Raw genomic sequence first — 12,057 nt, forward strand, 5'->3', positions numbered from 1 at the left:
ACTTTTTGTATTTTATATCCATATATTAATATATTATTTGAAGATTCAATAGATACTCACATCCCTTAAAACTATGATTGATTGATTATATGCTTAATTAACTCTTTCACTTCAAATCAATCACTATCTCTTAACAATAACTGATCAACTCTCTTCTTCTCAAGATATCATCATTATGGTCGACAAAATTTTCTGAACCCAAATATTATTCTATATTGTTAATTTCTAACGAGATCAAATCAAAATAACTGATACAGAAAAAACTTTCAATTTAGAGTGGATCTTGATTGTTTTTCATTTATAACAAAATCAAATCAACGCGACTGCTAAAGAGAAAACTTTCAATTCAAAACGGGTCTCGATTAATTTGTATCCGGTAGAAATGAATCTTGTTTTAATTATGTTATGCCACAACGCAAAATGTTACAAAGGAGTATTGTAGATAATCTTTGTTTGCTAGTGTTCTTCTAATGCTTTTTTTGGTTAATCTGACATGGCTGTGATAGTATTAATATTACTTTGATATACCCCTTAAAACATGTGTATCTAATAAGTAGTAATCTTAATTAATATCTGAGTTGTATTTTTAGTTATGGGGTATCTGACCATGTATTTGTATTCACCATTAAATTTCGAATACATGATTTTTAATTACATAATGATATTAATGATATGACAGATACTCAACCATCGTTATATGCTCCTAAATTCATGTGTTTCACCTATATTTCATATTTCGATACACATAATTAAATATATATATATATATATATATATATATATATATATAATACTAGATACGTATTCAAATACATGAAATTAATGCTAGATACTTTGACACATATGGATGTGCTTGTATGACACTCATGTATCGAAGTGTTTAGTTTGTTGAATACATCATATATATCAAATAGATAAACCGAATTAATGAATTTATTTTTTTAAGAGTAATAATTTGAAATTAATCAAATTACATTACCAAGATATACATGTTTTATCTTATATTTATAATATTAATGAATTTACTATTTCAAAAGAATAATAAATGAAATTAATTATCTATCTATTTTGAAAATCCTCAATTACTCCTCTAATTAATGAAATCAGTTACAACAAGTTAATTTAAATAAATAAATTTTGTACTTCAATTTTAAAATTCCCCAGATATATGTATCTCATATTGAGACTCATGTATGTTAATCTTAAAATATGATAGACAAAGTAATATTTACTATTGGAAATCTTAATAATTAAGACCTAAGCTAGTGAGATTTACGTGGTTTAAACTTTTAAAAACATCATATATGAATCTATGTTCCAATTTTCTGCAAGATTACTTGAATAATAGGTTTAAATGTAACTAGAGGTTTAGGTGATTATATTTTTCTTTATGTATTGATATTGAATAACATGTCTTCACACTTAATTACATTCTAATTCAATTACAAGATAAACCATTCAAGCAAACATGTTCATTTTACACAACTTTTGACCAGATTATATATACTGTTGTACAACACAACTTTTTAAACCATATTTCAGAAACTTGCACACAACCAAATAATCCAAAAAAAAAGAAAGAAAAATAGTAAAAGACAATACATACATCCTTGTTTTTTTTTGTGATAGAAGCAAGTAGAGAGCATCACCAATTAAAGCTGATAGACTCAAAATGTAGGTTTTGTGCCAAGCCAGAAGCACATATATTGGCAACCTCATGTCTCATGCTCTTTGGCCCACAAACAACAACTCCAACATCTGATTCTTTGCAACCAAAAAGTATTCCTGTCATTCAATTCAAAATAACATAAGTTCAAGTCTTTCATCAAAAAATTATGTTGTATATACAATTTAAACAGGCATAATACATATATTAGACCCTAAACTTGATTTCAAATTTTAACTTTGACCTCCAACTTTCAAAATGCACAAACAGACAGTTTAACTATCTAACTTTTGAATAAATAAACACATGAGTCTTACATGACAAAATACACGTAGGACACCATGTATGACAAAAAATGACATGTAGGACATGTGTGTCTATTTGTTCAACTTTATACAAGTTTAAGTGTCTATTTTTGCACACCTAAAATTGAAGAACGTATATATAATTCGAAACCAAGTTAAAGGGAATATGCGATTTAAATATTGAAGTACCAAATAAATTAGCTAGTAAACTTACTTTTTAGATCAGGCCTAGTACCATAATGCACCTTAGTAGCTTGAACAATTGACTGATGAGGAAGGCTTTCCAGCTCCCTTTCGATACCACATAAATTACCAACAGGTGAATTTGTAGGAATTTCCACATTCTGAATTTGTTTGCCTTCAATTTCATTCTCCCTCTTTTGCCACATAAAAATAACACTAGTGACAATAAATATCGAAGCACAAGCCAAAAACATATCCCAAATAATTTTCGCGCTGTAATGATACAATTTCCCATCGCGTTCAATTGGATATATGGAGTAACGCGTAACGAGGCCTAACAAAAGGAGAAACATGAAGAATGAAGAAGTAATTATCGCTCCAAGCCAGAGCCAGCTGCTTTTCCCGAGTGCTGCAGAAATAGGAGAGTCTTTCGGATTTTGTTTGAACACTAGGAGTTGTTGTTTCGACTCGTGTTGTTGTGGTTCGTTTTCTCTAGTGATATAAGCTTCGATTTTGCATTCTAAGTTGGAGATATCGAAAGGAGCTGTGGTGATAGGGAGCAAGAGATCAAGCATTGTGAGATCTGATGTGTTTTTGAAGGATGTAATTAAGATGACTTTTGGTAATTTGGTGTTTGGTTGAAGTGTGCTTCTGTAAATGAGCTCTCGAAATATTGAAATCATGGGAGTAATTCCACTTCCTCCACTAATCATCACCAAGCATTCTCGACTGAAATGTGTATGTCACATTGGCTTTGTTAAATCAATGAAATTTACACACATATGCTAAGTAATAGCTTCAAAAATATTTTACAATGTTTTATGTAACGTTCTAGTAGCTTAAATTTAAATGATTATGTGATCAACGAGCATTTGTTTTATTTGAGTTACTAATCATTGTAATTAAGTGTAATAAATGAATTTCTAAACTTGTTAGGTTTTCCATCAGGTCAGGTACTTCAATTACGTCATTTTCCTATTCAATCATTCAACCACCCATAATTTGTTCCTTTTAAACTTTGTTTGACTGATTTTGATCGTCTTTTTCGATTGTAAATGTCTTTAATTGTGTTCGTATTGCAATGATTTTGATTGAAGGAATGAAGACAAATTGTGTGTTAGTTTCATTTATTATCTAATGTGTTCAAATGACTTGAAGTAAAACACAATTATTCTCGAACTATCAATTGGACTAATGAGTATGTCTTCTCTATCAATACCTTTCACAAAATCTTATTCCACATCAGCCACCGTTATTTAAAAGAAACAAATTATAGGTGGTTCAATGATTCAATAGGAAACTAGCATAGTTGAGGTACATGAGGGAAAAATCCTACAAGTTTAGGGATCTGTTTATTATTTGGCCTTTGAAATATGTATTAGATATTGAATACTCCATTTAATATCAGCGTAAAATAGACACAAAAGGTTAATCTATCTCTTAAATTTTTCAAACTGAACAAGTATTATATTGAACAACTATTTTTTATAGTGCAGTGAACCAGTAAAAATAGACGGAGGGAGTAATTAATTACCTTAAGAAATGAGACGATGAAGGTCCATAAGGTCCCTCTGTTGATATTTGTAGGTGATCTGGAGAAGAAGAAAGTTGTTTTTCTAATTTTTGGCTCCAACTTCCCATGCATTTAATTACAACACTTAATTTATCTGTCTCCAAATTACTGCTTGAAACAATAGTAAATGGATGCCATTGTAACTTGGATACACTTGGCACGTTCACAAACAAGATGCTTGTAGGGTTGTATGTTAATGCTGTAATAATGTGAAAAAATTATAAGTACGTATTAACTAACATGTGTAGTACTAGTAATAGTACTAGTGTACTACTACTGCTAATTTCAATGTGTGTGAACATATTTAATTAATTGGGAATAAAGTTCAATAATAATGGAGTGATTACAAATGCTATTATAAAAATTACATTGGTTTAATAAATCAACAATATATAGTAATTAGCGATTTTTCTTTTAAAAAAAACCTTCCTCATATGATATGAACAACCATTCATGTCGAACATGAGATTTTTTTTGTTAAGTTTAAAACCGTCTTTTCTTTTTTGACAAAATATAAACTTATTGTTCAAGTTTCTCATTTAAAAAAAAATTGGAAATACAACTTGGTATTTCAAATCCGACTTAAAAAAATTTAAAGTTTGAAATTGAATTTTTGTTGCAATTCATAAACAAATGTTGATGTCAAATTTGAGTTTCATAATTCTAAGGCCAATCACCTACTGATAACGCTATAACATTTGGTGTATAAAACCATCTTAATCATACATTCATACTATAAAAAGTTTAAATTAAATTATTTCGAATTTAGAAAAGAATCATTGCTTTATCATCGAGTTATAAAGGAGATAGATTCACATGTATGTATTGAAAGAGACGGAGAGAGTGTGTGTTTGTATCTTCTTAACTAATGTTCTTGAAAAGTTAGCATGCTTTTTGTAATTAAGCATGGGGTTTAACTTATCTTTTTAAGAAAATTAAAATTTATGATCTTAGACTAAAAATGTTTATAATATATCAAAGGGATAATGCACAAGTACACCCTTAACCTATGTCCAAAATCTCAGAGACACACTTATACTATACAAATGTCCTATTACCCCCTGAACTTATTTTATTAATAATATTCTACCACTTTTCGATTTACGTGGCACTATCTTGTAGGCCCAACACTGGTTGACTGGGTAGAAAATTACTTATAAAATAAGTTCAGGGGTAGAAGTATCTTAGTATAGTATAAGTGTGTCTCTGGGATTTCAGGCATAGGTTGAAGGGCTACTTGTGCATTTTTTCTATATCAAAACTATGTTCTTTGAATATAATTTTTTGAGGTCATGTGTGACTAATCAATAGAGGTGAAATATTGGAGTATATATAATGTACCTGGATTCTTGGAAAAGGTGAGTTCGAAAGTGTTACAAGATAAAAGTCGTGAAGAAATTAATCTAACACTTCTTTTAGACTGTAAAAATCTCAAGTATCGATCGATAAGGAAGAGAAAAATCCCAGGTAAGATCATGCATGTGTAGGCAACTCCAACATGCAAAAGGTAGAAGATGATGTATAGAGTATATAGTTGATGTGTGTAGAAGAATAAATCGAACATCTTTCTCCTTATCTTGTACAAACTTGTAACCCACATTGCTATTGCAACCAACGTCGCTATTTCTCCAGCTACATTCGATACGTACGAACTACTCCATTCTATCATCTGCAGAATATATACACACAAATGATATCGCGATCTTTTTTGATTAAAAATTTGTAAAAAAAACAAAAAAACTAGGGTTATTTTTTTGTTGTGATGCGTTATTGGAAAGTTGTGTAGCGTTAAAAACCCTCACTTGGTTGATCCATGAAAAAATTTCAGGGTCTTGAAAATAATGAATTCAGAGAGGTTTTAACCAAAATTAAGCCATTATATAAAGCCATTCACCAAAATAATATGTTTTTCTAAAATTTTACAAAACTAGTATAAACGTATTCCACAGTAACGTTTTAAGATATATTTTATGTTTTAAAAGTTGATGGCATCAGATTGATATACGTTACTGAAAATAACGTTTTAGGAGTAAAATGTTACTTACAGTAACGTATATCAACCTAATGCTGTTAGTTTTTAAAAAATAAAATATACCCTAAAACGTTACTGTGAAATACGTTTATACTGATTTTGTAAAATTTTTTAGAAAAATATATTACTTTGGTAAATTGTTTTATATAATGGCTTAATTTGATTAAAAATTCGAATTCAGATGAAACAGAACTAACCCTAAAGAAATTAATTACCTCTATCATTTGATTAGACACGGCATAGTATACGACGAACCCAACACTATGAAGAACTGCAAGGGCCATAGAGAGATGGCCAAGCCATATGTGATATTTGATGCTTGATTCAGAAGTTAGCCCCACCAGCGGCAAAATTGACGATAATCGAGTCACTGGGAAAAACAAAAACGCATAACAAACATTCCCAATGTACCCAAGCCTCAATGCAACACTTCTAAACTTCGCCATCCAACTGAAAATTGTTAAACCAAAATATTTACACCAGTAACTACTAGTTGAGTGATCGAGACCATATGAGTCTGATAATCGATGACTTACACTTTTTCGGCGGGATTATGCATATGAAGATTACCATAGCTGATGTAGATGTAGTTGGCTAAAGACCAAATAAGAAGAACGGTAAACATCGCAGCGAAAATAAGTTCAACCGCGTTTACAATTCCAAGAGATTCAATTACAAGCCGTGGCCGTCTAAAATATTCCCGCACTTTATTACTACTCCTAACAATATAATTGTATGTTAGTTAAAAGAGATATATCAAAGATAGATCATTAATAATTAGTATGTAATGTTAGGATCGAAAATAAGCAGGTGTAAACGCGGAAGCTAGCGAAGCAAACCTCAAAGGACTACGAGTAAGAAGACAACGAGAAATATACCCAAAGACACAAAGATTTAACGTGGTTGCAAATAAAACTCAACATGTAATTGATTAACCTGTGATTAGAAGTTGACTTGTTGTAAAGATGAAGATAAACACAGCTCACAGCAGCTATCAACATTATGGGAAATGTAAATAAAAGAAGATTTATCCCTGTAAATTGAGAAAATTAGTGCAAAAGTTTATTAAATAACATAATATCATCCCCAATTACAATCATTAGCCTTCTAGGGTTAGGTCACAATTTGGGATTCAATATAATTAAATTTTTTACCTTGTTCCCTGAAATATGTAGAGTTGAGTTTGATTAGTAGATGTGGAGTCCATGAATTTTTGTAAGTAGGTGTAGGTAACATTACCCATATGAAAAGCCATCCAACAAACACCAAAAACACAAAACCATTCAAAATTGTCTTGCTCCCCATATTTTTTTCTTCTTCTTTTTTCTATCTCAATAGAAGAGATGTTATGTGTGTATATATAGAAGGGGAACACCATGCTTCATGCCTTTAGTTTTTACCTATTATGATTGATGTTAGCTACAAATTCTTTTGCGTGGACTTATCAAATTGTACTATTTCCTTTAGTTTTTTTTTTTTTTAATGAAGTTCTTTTAGGGTGAATGTCAGTCTAGTAAACTTGTGTATTATATATTAATGCCTTTAAACAAACTGGAAGAGCCACTTTACCACTTTTGACAAGTTAAAAGAGGGTTTAAGTTGAAATAATCACGTGAAAGTTAACAATTGCAAACCTTGATAATGATAAATGAGAAGACGGAGTATATAATTGAGTGCGGAGTTAAAAGGGTAAAAAAAATTGTCAAAAATTTCAAAAGGGCATATCAATTTTTTTTTAAAACCAAAACGGTAAAATCGCTCGCGATGTAGCGACTTTTGCATTCTGAAAAAGTAAAATCGCTGCAATAACAGCGATTTCTTAAATTTGTTTTTTTTAAAAAAAAAAAATTAAACAAATTGCTCCACACGGAGCGATTCTCAAAAATAATAATAAATTTTTTTTGTATAAGTCGCTGCTTCTGCAGCTACTTCCATCAATTTTTTTTTATTTTTTGCTTTATTTAAAAAAAATTGATTCAAATTTTTTTTAAAAAAATAAATCATTGGCAGCGATTTTTAATTAATTTTTTTTTAAAAAAAATCAAATCGCTGTAAAGCAGCGATTTACACTTAATTTATATTCTTTTTTAAAAATTTTAATTAAATCGCTGCAAAAAAAATTAGCCGATTAAATTAAGTTTTTAAAAAAAAAATAATAAAAATTTAAGTGTAAAACAAAAAATGTGTTAATTAAGAATTCATAACATAAACACATATAAAGATCAGCCCCAAAAAATGTGTTAATTAAGATTTTTTTTTTTGAAAACTTAATTTAATCGGTTAATTTTTTTTGCAGCGATTTAATTAAATTTTCAAAAAAAAAATTAAGTGTAAATCACTGCCTTTACATCGATTTGATTTTTTTTTAAAAAAAACTAATTAAAAATCGCTGCCAATGATTTTTTTTAAAAAAAAATTGAATCAACTTTTTTTTTTTAAATTTTGAAAATTGCTCCGTGTGGAGCTATTTGTTTGATTTAATTTTTTTTTTTAAAAAAAAGCAAATTTAAGAAATCGCTGCAATTGCAGCGATTTCGCTTTTTCAGAAGGCAAAAGTCGCTACATCGTGAGCGATTTTACCGTTTTGGTTTTAAAAAAATTTGATATGTCCTTTTAGAATTTTTGACAATTTTTTTTACCCTTTTAACTCCGCACTCGTATTTAATTGGACAGTTAGCCTACATATGGAAAACAAAGCAATTGAGAGAAAATCTCTCGTAAACAAAACTCTTTAATGACTACATTATGGATGTTATTTCGTCCCTTATTGTTAAAATTTATTGTAAAAGTAATTATGTTTGGCCTGGCACTAACAGTATCACAAAAAGAGTTGGGATGATATGTAGCACAATATCAACAAGATAAATTATGGATCAGATGAATCCACATTAGTTGCTATATCAAAGAACCATTCTCTCTTTTCCGTCAAGAGATTTTTCTATGAAAATTTGTTTCCTGCGAATTTTCATACTAATTTACAGGAAAATTGTCATGTAATTAACAGTTTTCTTCGTACTTCTTGGATGATAAGAAGGATAATCAATGCTTGATAAATAACAAAGCAGATCATTTATTTGTTCATTGCGAATATATTTACTAGGAGATTTATGCAAAATGTATTGATCATATAGTATAATTTGAGAGAAAATCTAAGGATCTTTGAAGGTAACTGTAATGTCACAAAATAGCATACACTTGTAATGTTAGATCAGCTTCAGTACGATACCAAATTGTGATAGTTTTGGTATGGGTTTGTAATTCTTATATATGGCTAGCCTAAACAAAAATTTATACTATTATGTCATTTTTATTTGTCGTGATCTTTTTATTTTCAATATTACAAATCTCGGAGAAGTTTATGTGTTACATAAGTAACTTGAATAGTGTAAAAAAAATCTTATGTTTGACAATTTTACCTTTCATTTAAAAATCAAAGTACAAACTTTATCTATTACTTAATTAATCATGATTATTGATAAATACAACGATAGAAAAAACATGTCTACACTTCATTAGTTAGATGCAAATATCAAGTTTGAGTCAATTTTATGTAACAAAATTACGTAAATGATTTTCTTGGACAAATTAAACTACTAAGTAAGTATTATTCTTAAGTTGAAATAATTGGAGATTAATTAACTAGTTGACCACACGCTTAGCAAATAGGAATTAGGAACAATGCATTGATATATTTTTTTTTTTAAAAGACGAATGGATAATTTAATTTATAAAGATATATCCAATGAAAAATTCCAAGATTTGAAATGGTACTACTAAAACTGCAAGTACAGTTGACTAACAAATGCAGTACACAAGTTTAGTAGTACGTTCAAGGATTAACAATGTGTTTATGGTTGGTTAATTAGGCATGGTGGGCACATTTATTTCTGAAAACAAAAATAAAAATGCAAAACACTTTTAATTAAGAATGAGTAGAGGAAGTGTAAGTTATAAATTATGCGTATCAGTCTTACAAACTATTTAGATAAATTATAGCGTTTTGATAGAATATATTAGCAAAAATAATGTATGCGCTAATTTTATGTATTAGTAGTTTCTTGTTTGATATATTTTTTCATTCTATGTATAACTAATACAATATTGAAAAGTGTATTGTTAATATCATTAATTTCTAGATGTTAGTAATACAAAAGGATTCAAATGCATGGTAAAAGATCCAATTACCCTACAACGCCATAATTGTGGAGGATATTTTTTTAAATAAATATTTTTATACAATGCATACTATTTTTAATATACCAAACCAAACAATGCATAAGAAATAATCTATGCATAACTAAGCTAATATAAGCATTACTAATAAAATTTATTAAACATTATTTTTATACATTATGTCAAACGATTCGATATTTGGTAATAGATTTGAAATGTTTGTTTTTTTCTTTATATACAATTCTTGAAATTGAAGTTGAAGATAAGATCATGTTTGATCCTTATGCTTGCAAAGATTATTTGGAATAATATTCATTTTTTAATATACTCTTTTAAAAATCATGAAATAAGATTTATAACCAGCAATAATCTCTCTAAAAGAGTTATTTACATAATAGTAGTCACGTAATGTCATAAGAATCTCATGTGTGAAGTACGATACACTACATCAAGCAGTAGCTTAATTGTCGTTAAAATAAATATATATTTTAAGCAATAATTAATACTCTTAATGTCTTTCTCTAAATTTTTTAGCGATATTAGTTTTAATGATACTTAACTAATATCGGTAAAGAGTTAACATTCTTTATTAATATTTATATTTGTTGCCGCTGAAAGTTATTTTTATTATAGTGATATGTGATAAATTAATTATTTACCAACTTATCTTTTTCTTTATAGAATTTTGGAGTCAATTCCCCAAATGGTCACCCAAGATAAGAGAATTGCCTTAAAATATCATTATGTTTCATTTAGGACCAAAATATCATCCAACTATCACTATTTTCCTTAAAATATACTTGACAATTCAAAAACATCACTATCTCCTAGTTGACATGACATGTCATTAAAGTTTTTTTAATAATAGACTAATTTAATTCATTAAACTCATTTAACTAAAATAATGATCAAATTATTTTTAATTTTTTAATTAATTTATTAAGAATATATTTTCATACTTAAAATCTTTTATCATAATTAAACCTTTTATTTTTTTATGTTATGCAAAATGCGTTTTTAAAACTTAGTATAATCTCATTAATTTTAAATACTTATAAACACATACATAAAAAAAATATTGATATACAATCACTCATAAACGCTAATTTACTTCAGTTAATCATAAATTATATAATAAATCAATAATATTTAAGATCGATTAATTATTAAAAAAAATTATTTGGATGCTTTGAAATCCATATATACTTAAAATATCTTTTTTTTTAAAAAAAGAAACTAGTAAGTGAATAATATTTATAGAAAATAAAATTTTGATCTTTATTTATCAATATATTAATCTTATATAATATGTATATACTATCGAATTAAATTAGTAAAGTCAATCAATTATTAGTTTATTTATTGATGTTTAATTGTATGAAAAGTTATAATATAATATAATATAGAATAAAAATAAAAATAAAATTAAAAAAAGTGAAATAAATAATTTTCTTTTTCTTACCAATTTTTTTACCTTACAAATTTATCTAAATACTTTTATTAAAAGAATTGTTTAAAATTTTCAAATAATTTAGTTAGAAATTTTAAAATTTTCAGGTAATAAGTGCACAGAGAAATTTTTCATTGATGTTTGGTAACAATATATAAAGTTACTAGACTTTTTAAATTAGTTTTCTTATAATCTTCATAAATTCTCATGTAATTTGTATATTTATTTTGTAGAGACATAAGTTTGATGAACAAAAAGGTCTATTATTTTTTTTTAAAATGATTATTTAATAACAAAGCATATCAACTAAAATTTAAGGAGACTTTTGAGGTATTTCGTATTTCTAGTGGATAAAAAATATAATATTATTCACTTTCTTTTTTTAAAAAAAAATATAATATCGAAAGCATAAATTGCAAAATACAATTAACATTATTGTTATAGTTAATTGACCTTTAATATTATTGATTTATTATATAACTCGTGATTAATTGATGTAAATAGCATTAATGAGTGATTTATATTTTTTTTTGAATATATATGTTTATAAGTATTCAAAATTGATAAAGTTATAGTACATTTTAAAAATATATTCTTCATAACATAAAAAATAAAAAGTTCAATTATGAAAAAAGATTTTAAGTATGAAAATTTATTCTTAATAAATTAAATAAA

The 12,057-nt window shown here is 27.3% G+C and overlaps 1 protein-coding gene across 2 annotated transcripts; it reads right to left on the bottom strand.

The window, feature by feature from the left end:
• Nucleotides 1-1,367: 1,367 nt before the first annotated feature.
• Nucleotides 1,368-7,177, bottom strand: LOC101268463 (ferric reduction oxidase 4). 2 transcript variants are annotated; one of them, XM_069296176.1, is made up of 8 exons: nt 6,914-7,177; nt 6,696-6,792; nt 6,296-6,478; nt 5,975-6,209; nt 5,069-5,396; nt 3,689-3,926; nt 2,186-2,883; nt 1,368-1,785 (listed from the first exon to the last, which is right to left on the bottom strand). In XM_069296176.1, exons 1-8 carry the CDS (start codon nt 7,062-7,064, stop codon nt 1,646-1,648), a joined length of 2,070 nt encoding a protein of 689 aa, XP_069152277.1. In that variant the 5' UTR covers nt 7,065-7,177; the 3' UTR covers nt 1,368-1,645. The 2 variants fall into 2 exon arrangements, with proteins under 2 accessions (XP_069152277.1, XP_069152278.1); XM_069296177.1 differs by having other exon boundaries at nt 6,296-6,472; nt 6,914-7,144.
• Between the last annotated feature and the right edge of the window lie 4,880 nt (nt 7,178-12,057).

The sequence above is a fragment of the Solanum lycopersicum genome, chromosome 3 (genome assembly GCF_036512215.1).
Source record: "Solanum lycopersicum chromosome 3, SLM_r2.1".
NCBI lineage: Eukaryota > Viridiplantae > Streptophyta > Magnoliopsida > Solanales > Solanaceae > Solanum > Solanum lycopersicum.

Coding starts and splice junctions, on each gene's coding strand:
- LOC101268463 (XM_069296176.1), bottom strand. CDS start 7,064: ATGGGGAGCAAGACAATTTTGAATGGTTTTGTGTTTTTGGTGTTTGTT. Junction 6,479..6,695: donor AAGTCAACTTCTAATCACAG/GTTAATCAATTA, acceptor TTATATTGTTAG/GAGTAGTAATAAAGTGCGGG. Junction 6,210..6,295: donor CATAATCCCGCCGAAAAAGT/GTAAGTCATCGA, acceptor AACAATTTTCAG/TTGGATGGCGAAGTTTAGAA.